At 38.3% G+C, this 24,992-nt stretch overlaps 1 protein-coding gene across 1 annotated transcript in view; it reads left to right on the top strand.

Annotated features, from left to right (window-relative positions):
* The window catches only part of LOC110961275 (collagen alpha-1(XX) chain), a 65,730-nt gene extending 41,488 nt beyond the window's left edge, over window positions 1-24,242 (top strand). The window contains exons 14-42 of the mRNA XM_051948961.1: window positions 192-321; window positions 892-1,031; window positions 2,390-2,516; window positions 3,704-3,843; window positions 3,920-4,052; window positions 4,433-4,578; window positions 4,676-4,805; window positions 6,273-6,389; window positions 7,520-7,666; window positions 9,159-9,215; window positions 10,737-10,775; window positions 10,861-10,999; window positions 12,798-12,940; window positions 13,667-13,776; window positions 14,863-15,021; window positions 15,099-15,176; window positions 15,743-15,829; window positions 15,918-15,971; window positions 16,607-16,702; window positions 17,667-17,720; window positions 17,803-17,856; window positions 17,952-18,005; window positions 19,727-19,798; window positions 19,884-19,919; window positions 20,019-20,085; window positions 21,276-21,464; window positions 22,584-22,661; window positions 22,739-22,900; window positions 23,451-24,242. Coding sequence (XP_051804921.1) covers window positions 192-321; window positions 892-1,031; window positions 2,390-2,516; window positions 3,704-3,843; window positions 3,920-4,052; window positions 4,433-4,578; window positions 4,676-4,805; window positions 6,273-6,389; window positions 7,520-7,666; window positions 9,159-9,215; window positions 10,737-10,775; window positions 10,861-10,999; window positions 12,798-12,940; window positions 13,667-13,776; window positions 14,863-15,021; window positions 15,099-15,176; window positions 15,743-15,829; window positions 15,918-15,971; window positions 16,607-16,702; window positions 17,667-17,720; window positions 17,803-17,856; window positions 17,952-18,005; window positions 19,727-19,798; window positions 19,884-19,919; window positions 20,019-20,085; window positions 21,276-21,464; window positions 22,584-22,661; window positions 22,739-22,900; window positions 23,451-23,479 — 2,967 coding nt within the window. The 3' untranslated portion in view covers window positions 23,480-24,242. The remainder of the gene's footprint in view (window positions 1-191; window positions 322-891; window positions 1,032-2,389; window positions 2,517-3,703; window positions 3,844-3,919; window positions 4,053-4,432; window positions 4,579-4,675; window positions 4,806-6,272; window positions 6,390-7,519; window positions 7,667-9,158; window positions 9,216-10,736; window positions 10,776-10,860; window positions 11,000-12,797; window positions 12,941-13,666; window positions 13,777-14,862; window positions 15,022-15,098; window positions 15,177-15,742; window positions 15,830-15,917; window positions 15,972-16,606; window positions 16,703-17,666; window positions 17,721-17,802; window positions 17,857-17,951; window positions 18,006-19,726; window positions 19,799-19,883; window positions 19,920-20,018; window positions 20,086-21,275; window positions 21,465-22,583; window positions 22,662-22,738; window positions 22,901-23,450) is intronic.
* Window positions 24,243-24,992: the final 750 nt, after the last annotated feature.

The following is a 24,992-nucleotide window of genomic DNA, read 5'->3' as shown; positions in this document are numbered from 1 at the left end:
TGAAGCCCAACTGTTTGTTATGAGAATAACAATTAAAGCTATTGTATGTAACTGCTCAATTTCTAACGTCTCATTGTTATTTTACAATCAGGGTTGTTAGCGTTCTTTTTACCACATGATTATTGCTCAGCTTTGTGAGCAGAAACAACCCCAGATGCAGGATAGACTCCATTGTTTTTCTGCCTCTGCAGGAGAAATTTGGAGGTGACCAGACAGTGGTGGAGCTGACGGAGTTACTACCAGCGACTGATTACTCCGTCACTCTTTATGCGCTGTACGATGAGGATCCCAGCGATCCAGTCACTGCTGTTGCCACCACATGTAAGACTTTCCCTAAAATTCTTCTTTTTTTTTTTACCTCAAGTCTTTTTGTTTTATTTCCAACTACAAAAATTATCCCCAAATTCTACCACTGCGAGCCCGAATGAGCAACTTTTGGCTATGCATAGAGATATTAGTATATTTAATAAAACATGGAATAATAATGGTTCCATTGATGTGTAATCTGAGCCAATCAAGCCTTGGATAGTTTTTACTGATTATTGATGAATATGGAACAGAAAATTGGAAAAAAGAAGGTTTACTTTTCAAAGATTTTAAAGCCAAAATGTCCTCCATTTCTGGAACGGCCCATAAAAGATCTGCTGCCAACATCTTGGTGCCAGATACCACAGCACACCTTCAGGGGTCTAGTGGAGTCCATTAAACAGGTCAGGAACCAACACAATGTTAGACAGGAGCTCATAATGTTAGAAATCTCTGACTTTAGCATCTCTGTTCTGTGTCTTCTGCTGTGTGGCTGATGAATAACTTCCTTCCGTTAGCGTCCAATAATTCCTCTTCCTTCTCCCTCTTCCTGCCTCTCTTTTTAACTTCCTGTCCTCCCTGCAGTCCCCCTTCCTTCCCCGGTGAGCGTTCAGTTCCCGATGGTCACCCACAGTGGGCTCAGAGTGAGCTGGGTTCCTGGTGCCGTGGACGTCCCCGGACACAGGATCACCTACAGCACCAACCACGGCAGCGACGTCAAACAGGTGAATTTTACAAACACACTGGCCTCAGATTAGAAACCCAAAGAGATAAACTTCATAGATTTTATTATTTTGAGTTGATCTTCTAGTCATGTCTCGGTACGCTGTGATATCAACAGGAAACACAAACATCTGCCGGCTGTAACATGCGTAATAATTAACTTTATTACAGCTTTCTCTCTGGATGCTTTGGATGGAACGATCATAAAGTCAAATTAGAACCAAGAAGAGAATTGGATATCACACAGAAGTTAATAAATACCTTTAATAACTTGAAATAAATCACTACACAGATCCACTTCAAATTACATCACGTTTAAACACAAAGTTGGTTCAGTTTTAGGTCAAACTTTTCATCGTTACAGTGTTTGTTTTGGATAATCAAACGTGTTAAAGTGTTTTAAAGCTGAATGAGACTTTTGACGCTGAAGGTTGGACTCAAACATTCACAACAAACAACAGATGATGTAACCAGCTACAACTGTGTTTTCTCAAAACATTCTGAGAAAGTTCTGCTAATGTTTTCAGTCAGAACGTCTGTTTTAGTTCCCAGAATGTTCTTAAAGGAAGGAGGAAATTCTAAAGATGTTCTAAAAAATGTTCTGAGAACATTTTACGCATACTGCATCGGGAACATCCTTCCTTTGTAACATTCTGGGAACGTTTTATAGAAGAACGTTCTGAACAGCAACAAAACATCCGCAGATCACTGCAGGTAAAACGTTCCACCTTTGTTAAAATTTTAAATTACAGAAACGTTTTATAAAAACACGTTATGTCTTCTGAGGCCTCGATAACATCTGGAGAACATTTTCTGAATGTTGCTGTGAGAACCTTCCGTCTTAGTTCACTTTTTACCTCACAGGAACATTATTAGAAATGACAAATGTCCTTATAACGTTCTTTAAACATCAGATTAAGATATATTTTCTCAAACATTTCTAGGACTTGTAGGTATTGTTGTAGGAACGTTCCCTGCTTGCTCTCTTAGATCCCAGAATGTTCTTCAAGGCAGGATACTTTTCACTAAAGATGTTCTGTAAATGTTCCTGAAACATTTTCAAAATGTTTCATGAACATTTCAAATTATTAGAAATGATAAATATCCTTAAAACGTTCTTTAAACATCAGATGGAAATGTTTTCTTTCAAACATTGTTGGAACTTGTGGGTACCGTTGTGGGAACGTTACATTTCTTGCCTGTTCTTGCATTATTCTGTATTATACATGATTTGACCGCTCTCTCCAACACCATGACAGGAATCTCTGCATGAAGCTGTGAGGGATAACGTCACTTTAATGGATTCATGAAGCAGAAATGTTCCGTGTTCCTTGTCTGAAAGGTCTTTAAATGTTTCCAGGTGGAGGTCAAAGGATTAAACTCAGTGCTGGTGCAGAACCTGTCCTCTCTGTCCAGATATCTGGTTTCAGTCCAGTCCCATTACCCACAAGGCCTTTCTGCTGCGCTCACCAGTAACGTCACCACACGTAAGTAAAGCTTTATCTTGGACTGTCTTTGATGCATGAAATGGACTGTTTAAAGTCCTCGGGATTTTTTTAATGTGTCGATCTTCGTATTTTTGTCTGTCTGTCTGTCTGTTAGCGAGATTTCTCAAAAACAGACCAACGGATTTGGATGAAATTTTCAGGGAAGATCAGAAATGACACAAGGACCAACTGGTTAGATTTTGGCAGTGATGCAGCTTATAGTCTGGATCCACAGATTGGTTAAAGATTTCTGGATCATTGCCAGATAGCGGCACAATGTTACTGGAACCATGACAACAAGAGAACACTACATCAGCTGCCTGCTGATGATCACATGTGTGATGCCCTCCACATCTCATGCCAGTTAGTGGCATCCAGACACAATGTAGCATTAGAACACAGGAGTGATGGTTGCTGGAAATGTTCCTCTGTACCCCTATGGAGATATTCCATTAAAAATCAGCCGTTTCCAGCTAGAATAGTCATTCACCCAGGTGTGAACTAACCGTGACGTCACCCGTTGATTTCACCACCGAGAAAATGAAGCCCGGATTTTGCTACTTCCTGGTCGCCATTTTGGATTTTTTGGAGGCAGTGATGTAAAAAGCGTCATCAAACAGGCTGGACCAGAGAGCAACTAGGGGCAGGACCAGTCTATGGGCGGGCCAGACTGAGAGCTGAAGACTCTCTTATCCCGCCCACATTTTACCACAGAGGCTTCTGTTGCTGTCTATCATTCCAGACAAGACTGTCTATCAAGTATAGCCACGCCCCCTGGCTCTGCCAACTTTAACGATTTATTTAAAATTCAGTATTGCTTTATTTTAAGATCGGCCACCTGATCTCTCATTTTGACCATGAAAACTAACGGGAAAAAAATCCTGAGCTGTAGAACATCATTCTATCAAATTTTATTTTTTCCGGTGATGAATTGGGTTCTATGGAGCAAAAGCTTCTTGGAGCCAACCCTAGCGGACGGCGTGATATTGCAAGTTTTTGTCACTTCCGGGTGGGCTTCAATTTTGGAGCCAGATGCTACGTCCACTATATATACAGTCTATGCATTTACGATATTAACTATGTCTAGACTGGATTTATCATTCATTTGATGTTATCTTCATTGAAAAACAAATGTTCTTTCAGAAATAAGGACAATTCTAAGTGACTAAGTGATTTTCCTTCTCCAGTGAAGGTTCCTTCTCCGTCAGACCTCAGAGTGAGTAACTTCTCAGGCAGCGACATCACCGTCCGCTGGGAGGCTGCAGCCAACGACGTTGTTTCTTACCTCATCAAGTGGATTTCTCTGAGTGGAGGAGACCTGAGACAGGTGAGGAGGGGGCGCTAAATGTGGAATAAATAATATAAAATGGGAACAAACTGTCAGTCTGTTTTATGTGTTTTAGCTGAGGGTGAACGGCGGCAGCGAAGGAGCGATTCTGGAGGGAGTGGAGGACGATAAGGAATACCAGATATCTCTGTCTGCTCTGTACGCAGACGGAGCCCAGAGTGAAGCTGTGGCCACTCGGTACAGCACCTGTAAGTGACACAAACACACACGTTTATCTACAAATTATTCATTAAAACAATAGCAGCAGCTCTGGAGATGTATTCAGTCCTGTCTGGAATATTGCATGATAGTTTTCATGTTAATAATAATAAAAATAGTGATAATATTGTTGACGATGGTTTTGAAAATCATCTAATTTCTTTTCTGTGAGCTCCTCAGTGACACAAAAAGGGTTTTTCTTTTTATATTTTCATTGTCAATTGTGGACTTTCTGGCTAAAAGGAGACACATAATTCCATGTTCTGCATAAGTTGAACTATGAATAATTCTTCTAAACTATAAACTTCTTCCTGCACAGGCACTTTAAGGTTCTCAGTTGTTAAACTAATGTTGTTTTCTGTCACTGCAGTGTCTGGTGGAGGCCCGTCCAGCGTTTTGGTTTCTGAGGAGACGGCGGTCAGCTTCGTGGTCAGCTGGGCTCCCCCCAACGCTCACGTCCTCCAGTATCGGGTCTCGTACACGGCTCTGACCGGGTCTGAAGCCCAGGACAGCACCGTAAGACCGACCACGTGTCACAGAGAATCCTACAAAACTGTAAAATTAACTCTGTCTCTGTTAACTTGAGAGCGTGACGGTGTTTTGTTGTGTGCAGGTTTTGGTTCCAGGCAGTGAGAAGCGAGTGTTGCTGGAGTCTTTACAGCCGGACACCCGTTACAGCGTCCTGGTCACAGCCGAATATCGAAACAGAGAAGGAGGCAGCGGTTCCACACAGGGAAAAACCGGTGAGGCAAATACAGCAGATTCAGGATCCGAGTGTCTGGAGGAGGCTGGAAGATAACATGTTTTCCTTGGGTTGTACAGGAGCAAACTTTAAATGTTTGTGAAGAGCTGCAGAGAAAAAAAACTGTGTTCAGGAGTGATGTGACTGTAAATAAATAAAACAAATAAAAATGGGCCAAAACTCTACATATCATCCACATAAAAAAAATCTGAATTTTTAGAAATAAAAATAGATTTTTTTTACAGCACTATAAACTGACACTGTTTTTTACTTTGTTTATACCAACAAAAGTAAGAATTATCTGAAGTTAATTAAAGAAAAAATATGTGTATTAAGAACTAAAATATTACAAATTCTTTTTTAACTGTTATTGAAGATGGTTATGGTAAATTGCAGATATTATCTTGTAAAATCACAGAAAGAAAGGTATTAATTTACATGTTGACTTTAAAAAAAACAAAAGAAAACAATCCTAAACTGTACACAATGTGGAGGACTAAAATTTTAAAAATATTTTTTTTACTGTTACTTTACAGATTTTCTCTGTTTTTGTTAAATTACATACACCGTAGGTATTTTTTAAATCCTTACTTATAGATTTTTTTCCCTATTTTGTTCATTATCTAGTAAAATCACAGAAAAAGTATTAATTTACACATTGACTGTGAAAAAACAAAGAAGCAAAACCAAAAAAAAGACCAAAAAACTCTCTAAAACTGCATGTCAAAAATGTGTGTTTTCATTTGCTGGACCCCTGCTTAATAGGCTTGTAGCTTCTTCAGGGTGTAAAAACTGACGTGTTATAAGATAAGACTCCAATGATGTCACGAATGGAGAAATTCACTTGTTTAACGTTGTGAAATAAACAAACAAACAAACATAAAAAAGTATTCATACATATATACATGTTGACTGTAAAAAAAATATAAAGCAAAATGAAAAAAGAAAAACAGTCGAAACAATCACGTCAAAAATGTCTGATTTTATAAATAATAATTGCTTCTTTTCCAATGTGTCACTATAAACAACTGAGACTATTTTCACTGTATTTAAATCAGCCAAAAATCTAATTAAAATGCAGTTATTTGCTGTTGTTAGAAAGAAAAATCATTTTTATCAAGGACTAAAAAATTGCTCATAATAACACAATAAAACCACAATAAAAATATTATTTTACATGTTGACTGTACAAAATAGATAGGGGGAAAAAAAGTGTATTTTATAAATAGTAATTGCTAATTTTACAGTGTGCGACTGTAAACTGACACTGTATTTGCTGTAATAAATAAGCAAAAAATCTAATCATTTTCTAGAAGTCTGTTGCTATCTAAGAAAACTTCTGTGTGTGGAGGACTAAAAGTTTTCAGATTTTTCTAAACTGTTGTTCTACAGATTTTCTCTCTTTGCTAAATCACTCACTGAATATTTGTGTGTATTTGTGTCCACTCTGGTGTTTCCGTCTCTGCAGCCAGTCTGAGGGTCAGCAGTGTGAGCGTCGTCAGGTCGGATCACTCCAGCATCTGTGTGTCCTGGAGACCAGTTTCTGCTGTGGACGGATACCGCCTCGTCATCCAGTCAGTTAAAGGTAACATCTGGAACATCTGGCTCAGACAGCAGCTTCTGCTCTGATTCACCTGGAATTATTACCGCATAAAGTCTGGATATTTATAAAGATGTTTATGAATTTTTTACTGAAGAGATTTTTTTTTCAGGATTGCCCATTTTCAGCAGGTTTTTTCCCTCACATTGAAATTTGAGGCTGTTTCAGCAACAATATGTCTGGAACTGTTAAAGATGAAAGCCTGAAATTTTCACTCCTATTTTTCATCATGCCATTGATCCTGAATCTGTAATACTGGACAAGTAGATCAAAGTTATGAGTGAGCTGAACCGTAACAAAGATTGAAACCGTCATGAAAAGTCCCATTAACAAAAAAGGAATAGTGCAGAAGTCAACTCGTGGCAGTCATTCCAGAAGTGGAGGACATTTGGGCTTCAAAATTAACCTCCTCTTTTACAATTTTCTGCTCCATATTAATCAGAAAAATAAAATAAAAGATAAAATGGTAAAAGTATAAATAATAAAATACACAGGATAAGAAAATGCATCAATGATATCTGGGAAATGTAAACACAGGATGAGGCAGCGCAAAGAAAAGTGACTGAGTTCACAGATACTGGTCCAGTTTTACACATGGTGGGATTAATTCCACAAGAGACATTTCTTTTTTTAATATGAAATATTTTGTGATATTATACTAAAAAGTGTTTCATGTTTTTTTGTATTATGTGGTTCAGAAAATGTCACTAATTTCCTTTTAGTATTGTCAGTTATTTTTTGTTAATATGAACTCAAAGGTGGAGCTTTTCATGTCACATTCACTGTGTTTTTATTATTTTTAATATTTCAGCTCACCCATCATCACAGATTGTTTGATCTGTTTTTCTAATATTCCAGATATTTCAGGTTTTTATCTCGTATAGTTTCTGAAACTGCCTCAAATTTCAATATGAAGAAAAAGCAGGCAGTGTAAAACTAATACTTGATATCAAACTACAATTTACCATTTAAATGTATATGATTTATGACATATGATTAGATTGACACCAGCAGAAGGAATGTGATGATTTGAGATGTAAAAACTCGCCATTAGTGACCGTTCATTTGCTCTTGGGTGTATGTGTGTGTGTGAATCCTGTCGATATGTTTCACAGACAAGCAAACGAAGCAGGAAACTGTGGGTGAGTCCAGCAGCAGTCACTGTTTCACTGATCTGGATCCTGGGATTCTGTATCGCATCAGCGTTCATTCACTTCTGGGCTCAGCAGAGGGCGCCGCCGTCTCCATACTGCATCCTACAGGTGACTTTAAATAGAGATTACATGTTAGACACCGATCAGCCGCAACAGATCAGCCAGAATAGGTTGCCGTAAAACATTTTTGATTTGGAAAACCATTATTTTATGTGTCACAATGTAAAAATATGGAGATTTTAGTGTGTTTTTTTGCATCTGGACCACTTTAGACCAGGTCCAGATCAACAACCTCAATGCTTAGGAGGGTCAAATCTGTAACAGATTGTCATACAAAGACTAAAGACTCTATAAAACATCATTTTTGATAAGGAAAACCATTACTTATTGTGTTGAAATGTGAAAATATCAATATTTTAGTGCTTTTTTTGCATCGAGACCACTTTAGACAAGGTCCACACCAAAAATGTTTATGCTTAAATGAGTTAAATCTGGAATTATTGTCGTACAAAGGCTAAAAACTCTTCAAAAACATAATTTTTGATTTGGAAAACCATTGTTTTATTTGTAAGAATGTAAAAAAAACTGGGAGTTTAGTGCATTTTTTTGCATCTGGACCACATTGGACCAGGTCCAGACGAAAAACCTTCATGCTTAGATAAGTTAAATCTGGAATTAATCGTCGTACAAAGGCTACAGACTCTTCAAAAACATAATTTTGGATTTGGAAAACATTTAGTTTTTTTGTCAAAATGTAAAGAAATGGAGATTTTAGAGCCTTGATTTTATTTTTTCTGGCATTAAAATGTATAAAGATTTATCATAATTGGTGGAGGATTTTAAGTACTTAGAGTCAAAAGTCCAGAGCAATGGAGAGTGTGGAAAAGAGGTGAAGAAGCGTGTACAGGCAGGCTGGAACGGCTGGAGAAAAGTGTCAGGTGTGACGTGTGATAGAAGAGTTTCAGCTAAAATGAAAGGAAAGGTTTACAAAACTGTGGTGAGACCAGCCATGTTGTTTGGTCTGGAGACAGTGTCCCTGAGGAAAAGACAGGAGGCAGAGCTGGAGGTAGCAGAACTGAAGATGCTGAGGTTCTCTTTGGGAGTGACCAGGATGGATAGGATCAGGAATGAGTACATCAGAGGGACAGCACATGTTAGAGGCTTTGGAGATAAAGGCAGAGAGGCCAGACTGAGATGGTTCAGACATGTCCAGAGGAGAGAGAGTGAATATATTGGTAGAAGGATGCTGAGTTTCCCACTGCCAGGCAGGAGGCCTAGAGGAAAACCAAAGAGGAGGTTTATGGATGTGGTTAAAGAGGACATGAAGGTAGTTGGTGTGAGAGAGGAGGATGCAGCAGACTGGGTTAGATGGAGGCAACTGATTTGCTGTGGTGACCCCTGAAGGGAAAAGCCGAAAGGAAAAGCAGAAGAAGAAGAAGAAAGATTTATCTTAATTGTGGGAAATCAACATCAAAGCTGCTGTTGCTCCACAAAATGCCGTCTAATCACTTAGGGTATATTATTTTTACAATGTAACCTAAAATTCTGGATGTTTTTGTTGTTTTTTAATATGTTCTTTTGGGTTTTGCTTGTTTTTCAGCCACGGCTCCAGCCAGACTTCCCATCCATCCCCGGCTGTACCCGATACACAACGAAGGTGATCAGTCTGTAGGCTGCACTCTAGTTTGGATTATTTTTGTCACTGTTCAACCAGCAAAACAACGACTACATCGGTTTTGATATTCCTTTCTTTTCATGAGTGAAAATTGCTTGTTGCTGTTGATTTAGACCTCAAAATAAAGTCTTATTTCCTAGATAAGCTCCAAAGTAGACAATAATGATAATCACTTTATTTCTACAGCACCTTTAAGAACAGCATTCACAAGGTGCTTTGACAGTTAAAACATGCAAGCACCGACACAATCAAGCAAGAAATGAGCAGACAGATCAAATAAATAGTCAAAATGATGACAATAATAAGCTAAATTAATAATTAGCTTGATTAGGATGCTTGTCAAACAAGGAACTAAAAAGTAAAGAATTAGAGAAGAAGGAGAATGTAAAACAAACAGATAAATAGTACATAAATACAGAACTGTCACGGTTCAGGAATGAACCCGAGCAGAGAACCACGCTACCGAGGCAGAAATGGAGTTAAACAAGATTTATTGTAGGGACAGGAGGTGAGGATGTGAGGCAGGGGCGAAATCAGAGGGAGGTGGAGGAGTGAGACCGGGACGGGAGCTCCGGTGCCGAGGACCAGCGGCCGTAGGCGGCTCAGGAGGGCACAGAGTGCGGCGGACGGGGCCGGGAGGATGCCTGGTAGGCGGAGGCCGGCAGGTGGAGTGGGAGCCAGAGATGGAGAGGCACCGAGGAATGAGGAAGCCGCCAGTTGTTGGTCCGAGCGTGTCGGAGTGGCTGGCGGAGCTTGGAGACGGCAGGAGGGTCCAGAGAGCAGCAGGGAAGCCACGGAGAGGGAACCAGGAGAGACACGATGTCGGCTGGGGTCCTAGGTGGGGAACGCAGAGACAGGCAAGGCAGGAGGGAATCCGGGCAGCTGGGTCTTCTGAAGGCAGAGGAAAAACAGGATTAATATTTCTCACAGTGAAACGGAGGAGAAAGCAAGGCAGGCTAGAGAGCGACTGACTGGAGCGCAAGTCTGACAACCTGATGGCGTGTGAGAGGATGAACCGGTCTTTTATTGCAGAGAGTGTAATCACGAGACGAGCCCCAGCTGCCGGAGGACTGGAGCTGGAGTAATTGCCAAGTGGAGGCAGCTGCACTCCACTTGGTGCTGTGCTGGGGAGAGAGAGAAGGGAGAGCGAGAGAAGCAGAGGGCAAGAGGAAAGAGGAGGAGAGATGGGAAAAATGTAATGGGATGCCAGGTGGGAAGGGGACGAGGAGAGGGCCCTGACAAGAACAGAACACTGCAACTAATTAAAACTGAAAGTAAACTTCACATAAGTCTATAAAAGTGGGTTTTAAGCAGTGATTTAAAAGAATTTTCTGACTCCACGAGCCTCATCTCCTCAGACAGATAAAGAAGCAGTGACAAATTCCAGCTTTGTGTAGTAATTAGTTCAGTTTGTGCCTCATATCAGATAAACCCTTTCTTTCTCTTCCTCCTGGTTGGTTTTTATTTCCTGTAACGACTCAACGCTGCCCTCTTGTGTTACAGTTTGTCCTGAAGTCACCATCAGAAACAGCATCGTTAAAGGTGAGACAAACATCAGATAAACGATAAATAAAGTCACCTGTTTGGTGTGAAACCTCAAAGCCGACTGTGTTTCTGTGGAGGTCAGGGTTCGACATGATGGAGGCGTTCGGTCTGACTCCCACAGCTCATTCCTCAGTAGAAGGCGTTGCTGCCGAACCGTTCGTCTTCAACACCATCCCGACCTACAGCCTGTACAGAGACGTCCAGCTGACTCAGAGCACCAAGTGAGCCTCTGTTCTTTACTCATTTCAGTATTTCTCCTCTGCTCAGAGTTGTGTTTTTGCTTCTATCTGGACATAAATGCGTCCAACATCTCTGGATCTATAAAACATCTCTGGATCTATAAAACATCTCTGGATCTATAAACATCTCTGGATCTCCAAATTTAATAACACATCTTTAGCCACAGTATCTATCTTAGTTAACTACAGTAACTTATAATTCTGTTATTATTGCATTCATTTTGTTATTCACCATAATTAATAACACTGTAGGCTCTTTCCTTAACCTTCCTGTTGTCTTCATTTATGGACTCCAAAAATATTGTTTCCTTGTCTGGAAAAAAAATCCAAAAATTCAGAAAAAAAATTGCACAAATTTCTGAAAATTTGCAAAACCTTCAGGAAGAAAATTCCAATAATTCCTTAAAAGTTTCCCTTAAAAGTTTTTTTTTAAATCCCCCAAATGTGGCAAGAAAAGTCTTGTAAATATTTTCTAAAAAATAGTAAAAAAAATCCCCCAAAAAATCCTAAAAATATCTGAAGTGATTACATATATATCAGTAAAATTTTATAGTATTTTCTTTTAAGAACATTCACAAAAAATCAACCAAAATACAGAGAAATTCGCTGGATTTTGGTTGATTTTTTTTGTGTGTTCTTCAGAAACATTTTTATTAACATTTGTTTTTTCCACCAAAAAATGTTCCAAAAATGTTAAAAATGTGAACATCAAAAGTTTCACTGTGAAAATATTTTTTTCCCACATTTTCAAACTTTAAAACGGGTCAATATGACCTGCAGGACGACACTAGGGTTAATATATATTATAGTGAAATGCTTTTATAATGTTGTTCCTGACCCTTTTGTGTTCCTCTTGACCTGACTTAACTATTCTATCTTGTTTTTATTGCATGTTTGGGATTTTATTTATTCAATTTCTCTTCTAATTTGTCTAATTTATCTTGCTATGAAGTACAGAAGTGCTTTACAAATAAAGTTATTATTACTAGTAAAGAGCACAATATCCTCAGAAAAGGCATTTAAAGGTATTAAACTTTTAGATATTATATATCGTTATTTTAATTGTATTTGGTCTTATTTTGATCATATTTGCCCCTATTTTGATTGTATTGGATGTTATTTTGACCGCATTTTGTCTTATTTTGATCATTTTTGATTCTATTTTGAAACTATTGAATCTTATTTTGATCATATTTGGTCTCTGGTATCATGAAACAATTTCACTGAGTTGAAATTATGATGTGGAAAAGGAGTCAATGTGGTTTGTAAACAGCCAAAACTACTTAAATTATTTATGTTTATTCCATGTGTCTGTCGGTAAAAGATGAGGCTGATTAATGTCTGCATGTTTATTTTCGTCAAAAAATACCGTGAAACAACCAAAACCTACATGTGTCAGTGTGTCTCTTGGTGTTTGATGACTTCTGTTGGTCCTGCAGGAGATGAAAATAAGTTAATTTTTTAAAAGTGTTTTGTGGGTCAGTGTGTGTTAATAAAGGAACCATTCAGCCGGTAGAACAGCTCACTGATGTGTTTTTGATACATTTAATCCATTTTGATACACAGAAACAATACTTGTGAGTGGAATGGGTTCAATATTTTTGAATTTTAAAGATGTCTGATGGCTTTTTCCTGCTGAAATCCAGATTTTTCCTGACATGATCTTCCAGTTTAACGTCTTCCAGCGCTCTTGTTATTGTGCAACAACAGAATGTTCACTCTGATGGTTTCTTCCAATGCAAACCTTTGCTCTTGTTTGAATTCATCCGTCTGTTTCCAGGTTCATCCACCCTGCAGGTTTCTCTCCAGAACACACCATCAGCATCGCCTTCCGCCTGCTGCAGGAAACACCCAGAGAACCTTTTGCTCTCTGGCAGCTCACCGACAACGACTTCCAGCCAAAGATGGGAGTCGTCATCGACCGTGAGTAACTTTTCTACAACTCTTTAGCTGGCAAAGGTTCAGAATCCTTTTAATCTCACATTCTGTCACCTTTATTTTGATCATATTTGGTCCTATTTTGAACATACTTGATCTTACTTTGATCATATTTGGTTGTATTTTGATGGTATTGGATCTTATTTTGATCACATATGGTCTTATTTTGACTGCATTTGGTCTTTTTTGATCATATTTGGTCTTATTTTGATCATATTTGGTTTTGTTTTGGTCATACTTGGTCGTATTTTGATCATATTTGGTCTTATTTTGATCATATTTGGTCTTATTTTGATTGTATTTGTTCTTATTTTAATTGGATTTGGTCTTACCATAGTCGTATTTGATCTTATTTTGATCATATCTGGTCTTATTTTGATCTTTTTTGGTCTCATTTTGATCATATCTGGTCTTATTTTGATCATGTTTAGTCTTATTTTGATAAATTTGAAGAAGTGTGTGCTATTAAAGGAACAAGTCAGCCCATATAATATGATATGAAATGATATTTGACACACAAACACTACAGCAGATGAGTTTCTTTATTTTGAAATCAGAAGAATTTTGTGCAGGTTTATTTCACTGAAGAAAAGGAACAAATTGACTTTTTTGGATTACTTAAGATGCCAGCATCCCATCTTTAGTGGTTTTTGCGAGACAAATAAACGATGAGTGAGTTTACTGGTCTGTACTTGTGTTTATGTTCCACAGCGGTGACCAAACATCTGCTGTACTTCAGTCTGGACTACAGAGGGGAGGTTCAGGAGCTGACCTTCGACCAGCCGGAGGTTCACCGCTTGTTCTACGGCAGTTTTCACAAGGTGAGGTAAAAACCTGCTGAACGGATCTCAGAGGAACAGAGAAGCTTTGTTTCCACTCAGTGGGAAATTCCTTCATTGTCGACCTTTGTGAATTTTCTCATCAAACCGAGATGTGAAGACGAGCAGTGAAAAGAAATGTAAACTTTAGTTGAACTCTCAGGTCTGTTACAGCAAAATATTGAGAAACACATGAAAGAATCTTTTTGTATGTTTTTACCAACAAATAAGTTCTAAAAAACTGATTAACTACAACACAAAGAGAAAGCTTCCAAAGGTGAATACTTTTATTTTCTAAAGTATAAACACATTTGATCTTTGTGAGGTCATAGTGGTAATTTTTACTCAACTTAATTATTTTTTAAATAAAAATCCTAGTGTCTTGTCTCATATTCTGTGAGTCATGTGGAGGAACTCCTTTGATTTTAGCAATCAGTTCAAATTTTGATCATATTTGGTCTTTTTTAAAATCATATTTGGTCTTATTTTGATCATATTTAGTCTTATTTTGATCATATTTGGTCTTATTTTGATCATAATTAGTCTTATTTTGATCATATTTGGTCTCATTTTGATCATATTTGGTCTCTTTTGATCATATTTGGTCTCATTTTGATCATATTTGGTCTCATTTTGATCATATTTGGTCTCTTTTGATCATATTTGGTCTCATTTTGATCATATTTGGTCTTATTTTGATAATAATTAGTCCTATTTTAAACATATTTGGTCTTATTTTGATCATATTTGGTCTTATTTTGATAATAATTAGTCCTATTTTAAACATATTTGGTCTTATTTTGATCATATTTGGTCTCATTTTGATCATATTTGATCTTGTGTTTATCATAATTTGTCTTATTTTGATTGTTTATTTAATCTTATTTTGATCATTTTAGGTCTTCTTTTGATCATATGTTTTATTTTTTGATCATACATTTGATCTTATCTTGACAATATTTGAACTTGTTTTTATTAAAATTAGTCCTATTTTGATGATATTTATTTAATCTTATGTTGATCATATATGGTCTTATTTTATTTTTTTAAATGATTTGTTTTTGATCCCTCCCGTTTTTCTCCCTGCAGGTTCACCTGTCGGTCAGCCAGGTGAGTGTTTCTCTGTCTGTGGACTGTCAGCGTGTCGGTGAGAGACCGGCTCGTCCTCTGGGGAATCTGCCCACCGACGGCTTCGAGATGCTGGGAAAACTGGTGAAGACCCGAGGACCCAACAGCGGCTCTGCACCGGTACGTTTTAGATATTCCTCCATCGATAAACTGGATGTACATAAAAACAACAACTAAAGACTCCGGTTCTTTGTCAGTTTCAGCTGCAGTCCTTTGAAATTGTCTGTAACACCACGTGGGCTTCAGAAGATACCTGCTGCCACCTGCCAGGAGTGGTCAGTGTGTTTCCATTTACACTCTTTATTATTTCAGAATCATTCATCAGTTTAACCTTTTTTAATGTCTAATAAATAAAGAACTTCTCATATAATTTTACTTCTTCAAACCTTGATTATTTTAACAGTTTTTTTTTTGCCACTTGAGCTAAAAACAAAACATGTTGAAAGAAGAAATGTGTTTGTATCGGTCATGTTTTAGCCTCTTTACACCATTTTAGGATAGATTTTAAGGTTTTATCATCATTTGTAAACCCCGTCACGGCTTCTCTCCAAGTTTTATTTCTGACGTTTTAGTATTTTATGTAGTATTTTGTAGAGGAATCTCTTTTGATCCTGATTTTACTTGAGTTTTTATGATGTTTAAACCACCTTTTTCTATTCTTCTACCTCTTTAGCTCCTCTGTGCTGGTTTTATTCACCTTGTTGGGTTTGTTTTCTGATGATTTTGTGACTCGTCTGTTGTGTTTTGTTTCCCAGTAAAGAACCTATAAAAACAGATTCTGATGACAGCTGGTGGCTTCAGGGTTAACTTTAAGTATTTAGTGTTATTATCTCCTCCTCAGAGAGACGAGGAAAGCTGTCCAGCTCAGGCCTACAGCTGTACCTGTTCCTCAGACGTTCCTGGAGCTCCTGGTTCCCCCGGGCCCATCGTACGTCACCACCAACCCTCACATCCAGCCAACTCTTTAAATCATTTTAAAATCATTTTCAACATGTTAAAATTCACTTCTCTCTCAGGGGAGGCCGGGTCCTCGTGGTGAGAAAGGTGATAAGGGAGAGCAAGGCCAGAAGGTGAGACGAAATCACTTTTTCAGACCTTTTAGAAGAGGCAGTCTTATCTTTGTTTAAATGTTATTGTAGAAAAGTAGTTATTTTTTCATCTGGTCTTGCAATTTGGCAAATTAAAGTACAACAGAAGCCAACCTAAAGGAGAGAAAACTGACTGGACGGGGATCTTAATGTGAAATATTTCTTGTATAAAAGAAGTACAATGAATGGAAAACGGTTAACTGAGGACTTACTGGGAATTATCTGTCGGAAATCATACAAGGAACAACTGATTAAATTGTGGGGATGTTTCCGAGTCCCATCTATTCCCGCCAATTAGGTCACGTGATTCAGCATCCGTACATAACATACACATGCATAAAACACACCTGTGGTCAGCGCAAGATCATTGTGTTTGTGGGTGCATCTATATTAAATGGACACATTCTATGGTGCTGTGATTTCTGATCATCAATAACTAATAAACAAAAGCTGCATTGATCATCCCATATGGGGGAATGAACAGCCTTGGAGGAGTGCTGTGCTCTCTGAGTGCTTTTCTTGTTTTTTGCATGTGGCACAAACACGTAAACACATGGTGCTGCATTTTGTTGTTTTGAAGCAACACTTAGCAGACGTCCTTGTGTTGATGTTCACAGGGGGAAGTCGGTCCTCCTGGGAAATCTGGGTCTGAGGGAGGCCTCGGCCTGGTGGGCAGCGCTGGGCCTCGAGGCATCACGGTGCAGGGAAAAGTGGTGAGTAACTTTACTCAAACGGCAGATTTATTGAAACAAGGCGAACAAACAAGAGGTGGCTGGTGGTCCAGGAAAAATTCATCTGTAACCGAAGAAAGGAATCCAAAAGAAGATCATCCAAAAACATATGAAGACACATGGTAGCTTAACAGGTAGATAGGTGTACACGAGGTTAGAAAACAGGTGGAGAATGAGCAGGTAAGCAGTGAGACAAAACAGGAAGTAACAAGGAGCACAAAGAGAGTCCAGCAGGTGAACAGAAAGTCAGAAAACAGGAGACAAACTGGTGTAGAACAAAGGAAGATGCAGGACTAGATATAACCTGAGGACTACTGGGAAGACAAGACACAGGGGAAAATAATCAAAAGATGAGGGAAAACCAGACAAAGGGAGGAAGTTTAAATTACAAGAAACAGACCAAGACAGGTTATTGTTTCCAGATAGAACAGGGAATAAACCGAACAAAGGCCGACATCACCCCCTTATCTCATTTCATGCTCATTTTTTAAATTACACATCCTCAATTCCATCACTCAGCCCCTCTCCTCACCTCCCACCAGAGATTGAAGGTGATATTCGATTAAATATGGCGCTGTATCAGCTGTATCACCCCTCCATTGTTTGGGGTTAGGGTGAAAAAATTAAGATGTCCTCTGTTATGATGCACCAAGATCAATTATTGGGTCACTGGCCGGAGGACGGAGGATCGAGGAGTCGAGGAGGCTGAAATTAGTGAAGTGAGCCTAAAAAAGGAGGGAAAAGCAGACAACGTTGTCTGGAAAAGCAGACAACGGGAGGAATTTTAAAAAGTCAAGAGAGGGTTTTTCTGCGAAGTAAAACAGGAAATAAACTCAACAAAACCCAAGATTGTGACACTATGTAGAGCAGCAGTATGTTTCTGAATTGAAGATTTCTAAATGTAATTGTGTTAAAGTTCTACTAGTTGTCATATTTTTCCTGTTAGGGTCCACCGGGAGCAAGAGGAGACAGAGGAGATCCTGGGCGACCTGGAGTTCAGGTGAGTTAAACGTGAAACAGCATCAAGTCTCAGTGTTTTAAAGTTCACCTGTTTCCAGCCTCCTTGTTCTCTTCACCTGCAGGGTTTGCCGGGACCTCCAGGACCAAAGGGGGAAGAGGGGATCCCAGGCCCCAGGGTGAGCCGTTTAATACCAGCTGATGCAGAGCAGTCGTTGTTAGCGGGTCCTTATCCTGCTGACATGTTCTCATCTGTCTGCAATGTGTTTCACAGGGAATCAGGGGTCTCGAAGGGAACATCGGTGCACCGGGAACCACCGGACCGCGGGTAGGATTTCATTCACATCCATTTATGAGCATTTTAGATCAGAGGTTCCACATTCAGCCAAATTTGATCTCAAGTGACCAATAAAATCAGAACATAATAACATATAATTAACCACAACTCCTAATGTTTGCTTTGTTTTTGTGCAAAAATGTTCACTTTTAAGGAATTCTCTTTTTACAAAACATTATGAACAACCTGAAAGAATCTTAAGAAAAAATCAGTTTCAGCGACATTAAGCATTGAGCTTCAGTTTATCATTTACACATTACAACCTACAGATCACAGTTTACCTACAAAAGGAACACGACTTTTAGTCACAGCGATCTGGAACTGAATGATTTTACTTTATGATCAAAATGACAAAAGTTAAGACAAAAACAAACAAAAACAAGATAAAATATTACAAAAATGAAACACAAAATGACAAAAAAATTACACAAACAACATGAAACAAAACAACAAAGAGACAAAAAATTTTTGAAAAGAAGTTACAAAGCAACAAAAAATGGACAAAAATGAGACAGAAAAATGACAAAAATGACACAAACGAGACAAAAGATTACAAAAACGAAGAACTAAATGCCAAAAAAATGGACAAACAACAAAAGTGAGACAAAAAACTTACAATACGACAAAAAAATCCTCAAAACAACGAATAAAGCAAAACACAAAATGACAAAAAAATAAGACAAAATACACCAGCGAGACGAAAAGGAAAAACAAAACGACAACATGTGATAAACGACAGACAAATAAAGACAAAAACAAGACAAAATATTACAAATATGAGAGACAAAATGACAAAAAAATTATACAATCGACATGAAAGAAAAAAGAGAAAAAATGTTATAAAGAAGTTACAAAGCGACAAAAAATGAGACAAAAAATTACAATGAGGAACTAAATACCAAAAAAATAGACAAACAACAAAAGTGAGACAAAAAACTTACAAAACGACAAAAACGATACACAAAACAATGAATAAAACAAAAGACAAAATCACAAAGATAAGACAAAAACCACAAACGAGACAAAAAGGAAAGACAAAACGACATAAAATGAGCCAAACGACAGACCAATCAAGACAAAATGTTACAAAAATGAGACACAAAACAACAATGAACAATCTAGTATTTTACTTTGTGATCAAAACAACTTGTCATTGTGTAGGAAATGATTTTAAATTCACAGTTTTATAAATTTACAACAATTCACAACAAGTCTTCTCTATAATTTTTACTCTTTACAAAGTTGTCATCGTATGTTTGACAGCCTGCTCCACACAAAAGGTCTGCATGTGTTCTCCTGAAATCTGCTGTAAATATTTGTTGAATCTTGGTGTTTTTGTGACCTCTAACCTTTCATCTGGTGTCAGTGGAGGAGAAAATGTACGTTTAAAAGCATAAAATGATGTCCATTTAACTGCCAGTTTCAGACCCAGCATACATGTTCCTGCAGCGCCACCCTCTGGCCAGAGTGTTTAATTGTCAGCTGAAGGATAGTTACTGTAGTTCTACACAGCAAACCTATGAATATTTCTCTTTTTTTTTTACAGTAAATGTGTCATTTTCTAATACGAAAGATGATGAAAAGTGGTAGAATTTTGAATGATGGCCTTTGATGTGAGCTCTGTATCCGTAGGGATGTTAATAACAGTGTCTCTGCCTGTATGTTTATGAGACGTCTGCTGTTTAACGCATTTATTTGTTTACATGGTTCAGGGCTTCCAGGGAATGCCGGGATATCCAGGGCCGATAGGGGAAAGGGGCCCTTCAGGACCTGTTGGACCAACGGTAAAACCAGAAACAGCAGCATACATACTATCTGTCCTCATATTTGGCTGTTTATCTTTATTCTTTTATATATTTCTCCTCTCAGGGCCTGCCAGGGAATAAAGGGGAACGAGGAGAGAAGGTGGGTTCTAGCTTTAAAATCTCTTTTTATTGCATTTTTTCACTGGTAGTATGATTTCTAAATGATTCATGGGCTTTCATTGGATCCATGTTTTTTCAGGGAGAGCCTCAGTCCATGGCAGTGATCTACCAACTGGTCACACAAGCCTGCGAGCAACTAGTACATAGTAAGTAGAAAGCATGAAGAAACTAGAAAAGCACTCAGAGAGCACAGTCCTCCTCCAAGGCTGCTCATTCCCCCATATGACATTATCAGAAATGCAGCATTTATTCATTAGTTATTGATGATCAGGAATCACAGCAACATAGAATGTGTCCATTTACAGATGTACCCACAAACTAAATGATGTGTTATGCATGTGTACGTTATGTACAGATACCGAATCACGTGACCTAAATATGTAGGGGGTGGCGGGAACTGATGGGACTCAGAAACACAAGTTAATCAACTGTTCCTTGTATCATTTCTGACAGATAAGTCCCGATAAAGCTAGTTTTATGCTTGACGTGTCTGCAAGGTTTGTGTGGCTCCACAGGGGCAAAATACATCATTTTAGCAGCTACGCCTCCTCACACGGTCCTTATCAAGTGGAAAATTTCCGTGTCGTGCACCTCCAGTTTTTCTAACAAAGCAGATGGAGACACATGGAAAACATGGTAGAAGGACAGGAGCTCCTGGCAGCACAAGTTCAGAAATACACAATTCATCACAGAGAGATCACCGTGGTAACCGAGTGGTGAAGAACTGATGGCGTGAAATTAAACCTAACTGCTGAAATGCAACTATTCGGTAACATGCCATAATGTAAGTGGTGTAAACGATGGCAAACTTCTCCTCCTCTAGTTTAGTACCATGGTGTGTTTACGATACACTGCACCCTGCAGTTTGTAAGCATACACCACACAGAATATAAAAGCCACAACCGTTCTCTCATGTCAATTTGTGCATCTCATTTCCACGCAGAAAGCATAATCCAGTCTGCAGCAGTGTATTTGTAGTAGGAGTGTAATCCTGGGATTCTCAGCAGGCAACTGACATACCGTTCACTTGTTGTCATGGTTACAGTGATGCCATGCCGCTATCTGGCAATGATGCAGAAATCTTTAAAAAATCCATGGATCCAGACTATAAACTGCATCACTGCCAAAATCTAATCACTTGATCCTTGTGTCATTTCTGACCTTCCCTGAAAATTTTATACAAATCTGTTGGTCTGTTTTTGAGTAATGTTGCTGACAGACAGACAGACAGACTCTGATCGTCACGTAACTCTGGCATGTTCCTTGGCGAAGTACAAAAACTAGGACTCACTGGAGCATGAAATAAAGATACAATAATGTTTTCTTTCTTTTTCAGAGGAGGTGTTGAAGCTGGACATGTTCATTAACGAGATCAGTCGTAAACCAGCTCCTATAGAGGAGCCGGTGGGGCCTCCAGGTGAACCAGGTATACCAGGGCCTAAAGGCCCACCGGGTGGCCGAGGAAACCAGGGGAATGTCGGGGCCAGAGGGAGATCTGGGAGGCCTGGATATCCTGGAGAACAGGGTAAGACTTCACTTATTAGATGGTTTGCTGAGAGAAAAACAAGGCTGCGTCTGAAATCATCCAGTCAGACCCTCCGAGAGTCACGGTGTTGTTAATTCAGTCACTAAACTAAAACGAATCAGATCGATGCTGGCTATAATGGTGAACCGACCGACATGTTTGTGATAAATTCATGTTATACCAGGCTTTTTTTTTTTAATGAATGAATGAAAATATTTTTCCTTTGTGTTAATACATCGCTCTGCTTCCATTAAACACATCAATTATTATTTTGGATTTATTTTATTTTTCTCTCATGCCTATTGTCATTTTCTACACAAATACAAAAGATATATTCAGTAGAAAATACGTCTTAACACAAAGAAATATGTAGTAATACTATAAAGTACGTCTTAATTCTCTAAAATATGTCTCAGTACTATAAAATATCGTTTAATACTATAAAATACGTCTTAAGAGTATAAAATACATCTTAACACTGTAAAAAATATGTTTTAATACTAAAAAAGATGTCTTAATACTATAGAATGCATCCTAATATTATATAAAATACGTTTCGATACTATGAAATGCGTCTTATTACTATAAAATATGTTTTAATACTACATAGCACCAACACTTTTAGAAGCTTACATTCTGTACTTTACATTTTGTACTGTATATTACTTATTTCTGTTTTACTACTAACCTGTCTAATTGTGTATATTCCACTAACCTTTATTTTTTGCTTATCGTATTTCCAGCAGGATGAATAAAGTAGATCTTATCTTATCTTGATACTATAAAATACATATTAGCATTATAAAATATATTTTAAAACTGTAAAATATGTTTTAACAAAAGAAAAAATGTCTTTATACTATAAAATATCTGTTATAAGTCTATACAAATCCATCGATCCTCAGTTTACTCTCGTCCATCTCTGTTCTCCTTCGTTGCAATGCATGATGGGACATATTGCTGGTTAGTGACCATCGACTGTCCACTACTTGTCCTGGTGCATTGTGGGATACTTTGAGTGACTATATAGGCTGTAATAACTGTGAATAAACATTTGGACAGAACTACTCCACATACTGAGCAGCGACTGATTTCTGAGGTGTTTTTTCTTCTCTGCAGGAAGGAGAGGGATGCCGGGGGAGAAAGGTGATGCAGGAACCAACATCCAGGGGCCTCCGGGGGTCAAAGGATTCGCAGGTATTCCTGTAGATCATCAGTGAACTGTCCTGGTGTCTGCTTAGGATAAACGTGTTAACCTCTCTGTTTGTCTGCAGGTCTTCCAGGTGAGTCCAAGCTGGGAACTCCAGGAACCAAAGGAGACGACGGTAAAGCCGGACCACCAGGGTTCCCCGGACCTCCCGGCCAGCGGGGGGAGATCGGACCACCGGGGGTTTGTGACAACAGTGGAGGCTGCCATAGAGTTCCTCAGCAGACAGGTGAGCAGCTGCTGGGATCCAGGTGTCCAGAGCCTGGGCCTGCTGGGTGGGATCACTGATATAGGCTGAATTTTAGATTCATGGGGTTTTACATGAGCAAACTGGAATTCTTATAGAGTAGAAATAAGAAAATAAGCAAAATATTAAAGCATCATAGTTCTATAACAGCAGAACTCCGAGTTTCATCAAATCCTCATAACACAATGTCCTTTTATAACTAGTCATTGCTTTTAGATTTACTTTTACACACAAGAAAGTATCTTTTTATGTCTGGACACTGTGTGCTGCTCTTTTTGCTGTCTTTGCTGCTGTTCAGTAAAGGTTTAATCTATCTATCTATAGTCTGTCTATCTATCTATCTAAACGTCTATCCGTCTTTCTGTCTGTCTGTCCGTCCATTTGTCCATCCGTCTATCTGTCCTTCCATCCGTCCATCTTTAATTTTAAACCTCCATGTTTTTAAGTCACTCAAACACTAAAAAAGTTTGATTTTTTTTTTTATCTTTCCTGTATTGACTCTTTTGTGTGTTTGTGTTCTTTGTTCATCCAGAGGATCCTTACTACGGCTACCAGCCCTGAGTGGAGATCCAGAACCACACAGCAGTGCTGATGTGACTGTTATCTCTAGGATATCTGCTGTTCCTCTGGAGCTTAAAACACTGGAGGAAGGAGCTCAAATGCACCACGAGGAGGTTTCATATGTTGGACGTAGCAGCGACTGATGTGGACGCTTCTTCATGAGCGAGTAAAGGAAACCGGAAGGATCTCTGTCCTCTGCTTTTATTTAAACTATGAATCTAGGAGCAAGTCAGGAGCTTTCTAATATAGAATAGCATCGTAAAGAAACACGTTTTCCCAGCGGGGTCAGTAACAAAGTGCCGTCTTGTACACCGTATTCGCACTGAAACCTTTTTATGTACTCATGCACTGTGTAGTTTAGTCCTCTGTGTGTTTTCATTTGCCGTTCTAACCTAAACTGCCTCAAAGGATCATGAAAAGCGTCATCCATGGTGTTTGTTCCATGGTACAAATGATACTGTGAGAATGTCTGTTGTCCGTCTCATGTATGATAAATCTGTATATTGTTTGTTGTATTTTATCTGGTTATTCATGTATATTTTATACAGTATGAGTTCTAACTGATGTTTACATTTTCTCATTTCCTGGGTTTGGGTCATAAGCTTTAGTGTGTGAGAGAGAGAAAGAGAATGTTGGTTTTATCTTCAGCGTATGTTGTATTTGTATTATCTTGTTAATAAAATACTATAAATATGTGTCTAATGAAATGTGATGAGGCTTTTCTTTTTCAAAATAAATTGTCTTGAGGATGTAAATAACTTGATTCAGCAAAACTTCTTCAAAATAAATAAAGACAAGACTGACATAAATCTATCTGGCTGTAATACACATACAATATATTTATATAATACGTTTGTATTTTGTGTTTTCGTGTTCTGCTTCTGTAGTGCGGGAACCATGTTGGACAGAAAAGCGTTACGAGTACTTTAAAGAGGACGTTTAAAGTTCCAACCTGTCAGGAACCGGAAGTGCAACAGGTTTGACACTCACTTTCAGTTTTACGTTAATTCCAGTTTATTTTTCAAAATAAAATGTTTTTTTTAAATTCCTGGGCAAAGTGATCATTCTGCATGATAAATATTTTTAGTTTTAGTAGCTTACATTGCATATGTTTTGCACACTTCATTAAATATGTAAATGCGGGATTTTTTTTTATTGTTGCACAGTATTTGTACACTGTACTGCTACTAAAGCTAAAGATCTGAGCACTGTCAGAAAAATATATTAAGTTTAAATCAGTTTAGACCAAATGAACCAATGTCCATGTGGAAATCTGTAACCACATGAGATAAATATAATGATGATAGATAATCAGAAGGTTGAAAATCATAATAGCTGTCCAAAACAGCTTTGATTAGATTGTTTTCTCAGCCACATTTTGTCTATTTTGACCACCAACGTGATTATTGCACTTTTGTGGTCCATGATACAGTTACAGGAAGGTAAAAACATTTTTTTAAATGAATGCATGGTGTGACAAAATGTATTTACTGTCTCGACCACCTCAGTTTGT

The sequence above is a fragment of the Acanthochromis polyacanthus genome, chromosome 6 (genome assembly GCF_021347895.1).
Source record: "Acanthochromis polyacanthus isolate Apoly-LR-REF ecotype Palm Island chromosome 6, KAUST_Apoly_ChrSc, whole genome shotgun sequence".
Lineage (NCBI taxonomy): Eukaryota > Metazoa > Chordata > Actinopteri > Pomacentridae > Acanthochromis > Acanthochromis polyacanthus.
This window is presented reverse-complemented; position numbering and strand designations above follow the sequence as displayed.